Source organism: Leptonychotes weddellii, unplaced genomic scaffold (genome assembly GCF_054177405.1).
Source record: "Leptonychotes weddellii isolate Sample4059 unplaced genomic scaffold, ASM5417740v2 HiC_scaffold_6983, whole genome shotgun sequence".
NCBI classification, from domain to species: domain Eukaryota; kingdom Metazoa; phylum Chordata; class Mammalia; order Carnivora; family Phocidae; genus Leptonychotes; species Leptonychotes weddellii.
The window spans coordinates 1896-9775 of NW_028039308.1; the positions used below are offsets into that span (position 1 = coordinate 1896).

General features: G+C 58.1%; 1 protein-coding gene across 1 annotated transcript; it reads right to left on the bottom strand.

Moving 5' to 3' along the window:
- Positions 1-292: 292 nt before the first annotated feature.
- LOC102731906 (tubulin gamma complex component 2) lies at positions 293-6995 on the bottom strand (the record flags this gene model as incomplete). The annotated part of the gene is made up of 9 exons (XM_081811319.1): positions 293-689; positions 1945-2108; positions 2802-2930; positions 3448-3591; positions 4140-4260; positions 4642-4770; positions 5034-5206; positions 5973-6153; positions 6815-6995. Coding segments are annotated over 9 exons (1358 nt in total), but the record flags the coding sequence as incomplete, so codon positions are not given.
- Positions 6996-7880: the final 885 nt, after the last annotated feature.

A 7880-nucleotide genomic window follows, 5' to 3' on the forward strand; every position in this document is an offset into this window, starting at 1 on the left:
GGCAGCATGGCGGGAGTCACAGGTGTGGGGCGGGCCGGGGTCAGGTTCCACCCAGCACCTCTGCAGGCGGGCAGCTGGGCTGGGCGGGCAGGTGCTCCTGAGGACTCCCCCACCCTCTGGCCCGGCCCTGCGACAGCTCGAGGACCGTGCTGCCCCCTAATGCCCAGAGCCCAGCCTAGCACAACAGTGGATTTCTGGGAGTCCAGGCCTGTGTACCTGACCAGCTGTGGACACCTGGACTCCGTCCCCTGCATGGCATTTTGGAAATTATCTTCATGTTGCTCAAATGCCATATGTTTTCACTTCTCTTTATTTGAGAACAGAAACATTTTAAAAAGTGACCCTGCTCAACTGAAGGAAGCTCACAGAGCACAGCCGTGCAGACGCCCGCTCGGGTCTGGGCAGCTGCTGCAGAGCAGAACCCAGGACCCCGAGACACGAGAGCAGCACACAGGGACAACATTCAGACTTTATATTTAAACAGCAACAACGGGTGGTTCAGCGCTATTCCAGTAAAAGGTTCTGAACTCATTTCTCCACAGCACCTGCAGCCTCACTGTGCGGTGACAGCGACCCTGGGCGCTGATGCTGGGGGGCCCCGTGGGACAGGCACCTGGGGGGCTGCCTTCTGGCTCCTCTCTGCAGAAAGACGCTCCAGGCGCTCCGTGTAGAAGCCATTGAAGTCCAGTCTGCGGGAGGAGAGGGGCTGGGCTCCCATGCAGATGCCCCAGGTGCAGAGGTGCCCTCCCTGCGGTGCCACGCCAGGCAACTGATCGACCCCACAGGCAAAGGGCCGGCTCTGCACCAGGTGCGAGGAACACCCACCCACACAGCCCTCCCTGGTTCAAGCAACACTGACGTCAGAACCTAAACACACATGCAAACTGAAAGCGGAACAACCAAAACTCCTAATTAGGGGTTTAAGCAGAAGCATAGCTTCGGTTTCTCTGCTAAAACCCCAGCAGAAGAGCTGTCCCCCACCCCCCACCCACCTCCCTGGCAGCCCTCCCCGGCCCCTGGATGTTGGGGCCCGCCTTACCTGGCACAAGGGCCCAAGGGTGCCACAGGCTGGAGGCACCTCCCAGGCCCTGTACTTAGGACATCAGACGTCCGTCTGACACCTTCCCAGGCAAGGACACCCCCACCCCAATCCGGAAATCAGCTGACCCACTGCCTCCCCTCTGTAGAGCGGGGCGTCCAGGACACTGCCGGGCTCCACAGGTCATGGAAACCTGCTGGCCCCAGAACCACAAACTGGCTGACCAGTTTGCTGGCCCCCTGCACCTGTCTTCACGCTCCTGCACTGTCCTCCCCAACGGGCCCTCCCAGAGTCACCAGGAATGCTCCGTCACACCTCCTAAGAGTGGTGACAAGGCACAGCCAGCCCCAAGGGCCCAAACAGGAGGCTTTAGTAAGCGCTGCCATGACCCCCACTGTTGGCTCCCAGTGACTTCCTGGCCTGAGCAGCACCGCTGGTCTTGTCTTCCCTTGCCTGCCTCCTGGCTGCTCATCTGAAAACGGGGTGATGCTGCCGCCATGCACGGCCCAAGGCTGGGGGCTGGGGGGGCCCTTCCAGCGTCCTGGGTCCTGGCTCAGGGAGCAAAGCGTTGGGCGAGCCTGAGCCAGCTCGGCCCACAGACAGGGACCAGCGCCAGGGGCACAGACGGTCACTGGTGCACACACTCACGAGTGAACACAAACCACCGCACACGTGCATCTGTCACTTCAGGGAGTGAGCAGTGACCAGCAGCAGCACAGGAGGTGAGGGACGAACGCCCGCACATCCAAGCAGACCCCGCCTCAGTCACTCCCTCCCTGGGGCGGCCCAAAGCTGTGTGGTGACGGCGGGGGGCGGGGGGCGCACGGGGGAAGCCCGGGACTCCCGGCCACACAGGGACAGGATGGTGCCCATGGCAGCCGTGGCAGGAGGCCATCCGCACCCACCTGGAGATGACGCTGGCCATGCTATGCTCACAGTCGCTGGTGCTGTAGAGGCTCAGTCGGGCCAGAAGGTCAAGCAGATGTGCCGAGAAATTCTTATCAAACTTGTTGATGGTGGCCTCGAAGCTGGAGGTCAGCTGAGGGGCGTCCACGTGCTCAGCCAGGTACTAGAAGACACGGTCGCGCACCGTGAGTGCCTCTAGCCCCACCTTGGCACTGCTCCCTACCAGCTCGGCCTCCCTCCCCACCACCCCCTTTTTTTTAAATAGAAGGGATTTGGGCAAGTTTTCATGTGATAAAAGTTAAGGCATCATAAAAGTTCCTGAGACTGCGGAACACAGAGACATGCTCAATTTGGGCAGTTGGCGCCCTGCCCTGCTCCCACCACAAGGAAGCAGCAAGTCCATGCACCTCATGGATTCTTTACGTGGCTCAGATTTTCAAGGGAATGCAGCATTTTCTCCTGGCTCCCTCTCAGCAAAGGGAGTAGACACGGGAGTGCGGGCCTGAGCTCCCTCAAGAGCTGGGCCTGGTGCTGCAGGGCCCATGCCCCTCCCCGCATCCCCTCAAAGAAGGCGGAGACACCTCGCCCTTCTAGTTAAGGCTGGACTCTGTAGTGACAGCAGGGCCCACGGCCCCGTGCCTGCTGCGTGGCAGGCCCTCTGCAGACACCCCAACCCCTGCTCCGGGGAACTGTGGCCTCACCCTCGAGCACAGTGGGGCTGAGGTTTGGACAAGTTTGGAGAAGAGATCCTCTAGCTCATGTTTGGAACCTAATTAGGATGAACTTTTTTTGATCAAAGGGACAACAGAATGGAGGGCTGCAGCGGGCCTGCTGGACGAAGCCGGAGGCTGCACACCTTCCTAGTGAGCTCCTTGCGGGCACGCTCCTCCGCCCGCTCGGCCTCCGTGGGCGGCCCCAGCATCGTGCCATGCTCCAACATCAGCCGGCCCAGCTCACCGTCCAACTTCATGCTCTGCGTAAATCTCTTGGGGTCAGGAAGAAATGCTGTTGTTAGTTTCAAGGAACCCAAGTGGACTATGTGCCACCACACAGCTGAGGCGCCATCTGCAGATGTGGGGACAGCAGACGTGAACTCGGGGAGCTGCACCTGTGCCCACATGGCTTCCAAGGGTGCCTGTCGGAGGGCTCGTCAACAGTCTTCTGAAGACAGCGTCTCCCCACGGCGAGCCCCATACGGATCTGGCTCCCAGGCTCCTATCCCCCAGAGGCTGGCGACCACCTTGCACGCCCTGGAGTCCTGGTGAACCCTGTGTCACCCCCTCTGCCTCCCAATACTTACTTTCTGTATCAGCATTTTAGGCAGCTGCTTGTAACTGAATCAAATAACTTGAACTGGACAAAAAGAACACCCGGCGCCCAGAAAAGGGCTGGGGACAGAGATGCTGCAGCTGCTGGTCCCGGCCCACGACGGCGGAAGGGGGCTCAGACAGACAGCCCCGCACAGGGCGGGCAGAAGGCGGGCGGGCTGCGTGGTAGCGCACCTGCATGCAGTTGGTGAACATGACGCACACGGACATGAGCCTGGAGAAGACTTTGAGCAGCTCGGGGTTGGTCAGCATGCAGTCCTTCAGACAGTTGTCCAGGAAGCTCGTGTGGTGACCCAGCACGTCGTCGATGTTGGACGCCTGCGTGGAGAGACGGCACCTGCCTTGGCCTTCGGCACGACTTTGCGAGGAGACCAGACCCCATGTGGGCCAGGCTGCTGCTCTGTGTACTTCTCTTTTGTTTCCTTTCCTTAAATGACCCCACGGCTTTTGAGAGAAAACTTCAAAATACCCCCACAAAAAAATGCTAAACATGCCGCCAAAAGGCCACGGTTCTGGTTCTTCCACGGCTGCCGTCCCTTCAGGCTTCTGGGACCTGCTGACAGGCCCCAGGGGTGCTGGGATGGGGGTGGGGGGCGCAGAGCCACCCCAACCCCAAGGCTCTCCGCACCACCTCAGGGGAACCCCCCCACACCCCAGTCTCACTCGCGCACACCTTTGCTGTGTTCACAAAGAACCCGCTTCCGTGTACGGAGGGCTTTGCGGTCTCCTCCTCCCCAGCCCGGGGCAAGCACTGCACTAACCCCCCGACATCCGGCCCACTACGTTCCCTTCACAAGAACCTACTTGGTGCAACCCGGCTGGCGTAGAGCCTTTTAAGTGTTATGCCGTATTAAGTTCAAACTCACAGACTTCAGGTTTTTCTCAAGGATGTGCCACGTTGGCTCCATCACTTCACACATCATGTAATACTGAATGTTCTGAACAAAGTTGAGCATCCGCTGTCGCAGAGTGAAGGCACCGGCAAACCTGAGCGAGCACAAGGAGGGTCACCGCTGGGGCAGCCGCGGGCCCCCCGCCCCGCTGTCAGGGTGCCCTGCGCTGAGCGCCCCCACACAGGCACACACACCACCCGGTGTCACCGACCAGCGTGCGCGCTGGTGGGAGCGAACAAGCACCCCCAAGCCTCACAGGGCTCACGCTGACAGACCCGACCACCCGCACGTCCGCACCAACAGCTGAGGGACAGAGCCACGTCTACCGTGGGCAGCCACGGCCCCGCGCTGCAATGTGAAACTCGTCACGGGTCGAAAAGCTACAGAGCTGTATGACAAGCTGCCTTTCTAAAGGGGTGAAGAGTGAAACGCTCCTGCCTTGAGGGGAGCACCTGAGCGTGCAGAACAGACGCACCACTTTGCCGAGTGTAACGAGTACTGCTTGGCGGCCTTGTTGCTGATCCAGACGTTGCACAGCTGCCGCTCCACGTGCTTGCAGTAGAACATGTGTCTGAAGAGCATCTGGTAGCGGGTCAGGGCTTTCCTGCAAGAAGGAAAAGGTGACCGACACCTGGTGGGCGCTGCTGGCCTCAGACACCGTGAGGCTCACGGCACACAGTGGCCGAGGCTCTGACATCGCTGATGCCGTTCTGCTCCCTGGCCACCAGGCAGCCAGGCAACCCACCCCGCACAGAAGTGGACGTGGACAGCTGCTGTGAACGGTCTGCAGAGTGGATACAATCCTGCCTTCCGGGCAAACCTGGAATTGTGTCCAGGGCAGCTGGCGCCAGAAAGATCAATGCTCACCTATTGATAATCAGTGACAGAGGCCACTTAACAACATAGTCAAAAGAGAAGGCCTCCAGGCCGCTCAGCGTGAGCTCAGTGGGGTCGGCATGGACCATCGCCTTCTCCTGCTTGGTCTCGATGGCCAGAACCCGCAGGAGCTGAGTGATGAGGTCATGAGGCATCAGATCGATCTTGAGAAAGACAAAGAAAAAAGCGTCACATCCTGACCGCTGCCCCAGCCCAGCTGCCCCACGAGCTGGAGAAGCAAGTCTGGGACTGAGGTAGCTTCCTCTGACGTAGACTCTGCATCCTGAAGGCTGGCTTACAAAACAAGTGTCTGCCAATAAAGCCTCAGCCACTTTCCACCAAAGCAAAAAGTGCAGAGAGATCATTTTTAAGATGCCCGATGGAGTAAACGAGAAACTACACAGCAAAGCCTAAATCCCTTCAGATTTATAATTTTACCACAAGTGCCAGGACCCAGCCGAAAGAGCGGCATACTTAGTGGAAAACAGTAGGCTGACCGTGAACAATGTTGGGGCTGGGGCGCCAACCCGTTGGTTCAGTTGAAAGTCCACGGGGACCTGCAGACCGCCCGTATCCCTAACTATGAATAGCCTACTGCTGACCGAGAGCCTGACACACGTGACGAGCACGTATTTTGTACATCATAACATGTACCGTGCTCTTATGATAAAGTAAGCTACAGAACAGGAACTGTTAATAAAAAAGAAAATACATTTATGTCACTGTACTGCATTTATCGATAAAGATCTGTGTGTAAACGGATCTGCGCAGCTCACACCCGTGTTGCTCAAGGGTAAGCTGCGGCATCACCATCAGGAGTTGGGTTCTCCTGGGGTTTCATGGCCGTCTTGCTCAGGCAGCTGCCCAACCTATCTGGACGCAGGTTGGTGGGTCTGAAGGGCACTCCCCCAGCCCCAGGCCCCGACCCACCTTGAGGTCATCCTTGAAAGGGTCCGTGTTGGCAGTGCTCATGCGCAAGGCCAGCTCCAGCAGAGCCTCCAGACGGGTGGGCGTGATGTCGTCCACTGGCTTCTTCAGCTCCTCCTCGGTGAGGTCCATGAAGTGCACAAAGAAGTCCCCCTGGTCCATCAGGAAGTAGCGCTTGATGGACCTACAGAGAGGGTGGGGGCACAGGGGTCACCAGCGCGGCTGTGGGACCTGCAGAGTGGCCTAGACTTGGGAAAACTGACAGACGGCTGACAAGGAAGAGCTGCGTGCAGACGAAGGGCTCCCAACACAACCAGCAGTTTGGATGATGAGGTGGGGCCAGGTGGGCCTTGGGCAGCGCAGCCCAGGGAGGACGAGCCAAGCTCCTCGCCCAGCAGCGCTCCCCTAAGCAGGCCCGACCCTGCTCAGCTTCTGAGACCAGACGAAATCAGGCGTGTTCAGGGTGGTATGGCCATAGACCAGAGAAGTACATTAGAAAGGGGAGAAACGGTCAGCTTCACAAATGAGCAGAAACGAACAGCTCTTAGGCACAGGTGAGGGACCGCTGTGTTCAGAAAGGGCTGGTGGCCCTGGACCGGGGGCAAGACTGGGCAAGCTGTGTCACCCCAAGGTGACACAGGCAGACATGGCCCCACTGGGCTCTGGGTAGCAGGACCAAGGTGGCAGGGTCACAACTGTGCAAGGTTCTCAGGCTGGAGACAACCTAGCAGCATGCTTGTGTTTCTGTCCACAAAACAGAGCCACTAAGAGTAAGTTTCTGGCCTTGGTCAGACGCCAGGAGGGTTCCACGAGCCGAGCTAGAAGGCAGAAGGCAGACAGCTCACCTCAGGTGCGCCACGAGCTCCTTCTCTTCCATCAGGAAGGCCAGCAGGACCTTGCTGGCGTAGTTAAAAGCCTTCTCGATTTGCTCAACATATGCTCGCTCCTTCAAAGTGTAGATGATCTCCTTGGCCACTGGGCAGGTGACATCGTGACCACACTCTCTGACTACATTCAGATATTTTCCTGAAAAGACAAGGAGAAAACAGATTAAAAATTTCACTATACCGACACTAAACCACAGGCCCGAACCTCGGATACTGTGACCCCAACACTAGCTAGCAGACTGGAAACATGGTTCTAGAGCCCTTTATGTGAGGCAGGGAAACACAACTGATGCCCGTGAAGGACAGAAGCAGTAAGTGCTACAACAGGCTAGACTCTCTTTCATCAGGATTTTTCTAACAAAGAGCACAGAAATAATTTTTAAAAAGCTTTCAGAAAATGAGGTTCCCAACCATCTTCCAACCCCGTCCTTGATCACCAAGTCCCTGGCTGGAAGCCTGTCCGGTTCCCAGCCCATATGATGGTGAGTGGAACACCACTGGGCCACTGAGGCCCAGGTCCTCGACTGCTGCTCCTATAGTGGTGTATGAGACTGACCCAGAAGGACTGGATCTTTGGACTTTGTTTTTGTTGCTGGCGCTGAGCTCCTAAAACCCTTGCAATCTTGTGGCTCATGAGCCCCTTCCGAGCACAGATGAGTTTATGCCCAGGAGGTGACTCTGGGCAGCCCCCGTCCAGCTCAGGCTGGGAGCTGCGTGCTGGGGAACCAACCCTGTGACCAGAGGGCGGGAGCTTTGGTCCCACCCCCCGATGCCAGGCTCGGAGAGAGGCTGGAGACTGGATAAATCAACTGCCAAACATTTCATCGCTCACGCCTGCATAACGGAACCTCCCTACAATTCCTAAGTGGAGCGGTGTGGAGAGTTTCCGGGTGGTGAACACGTCCACACGGGGATGGCGCACCGAGCGCCACGCACTTCGGAGCTCCTGTGCTCGGCACCTGCCCAGACCTCGCCCCGTGGACCTCTTCAGCTGGCTGTTCACTTGCATCCTTTCTAATAACCC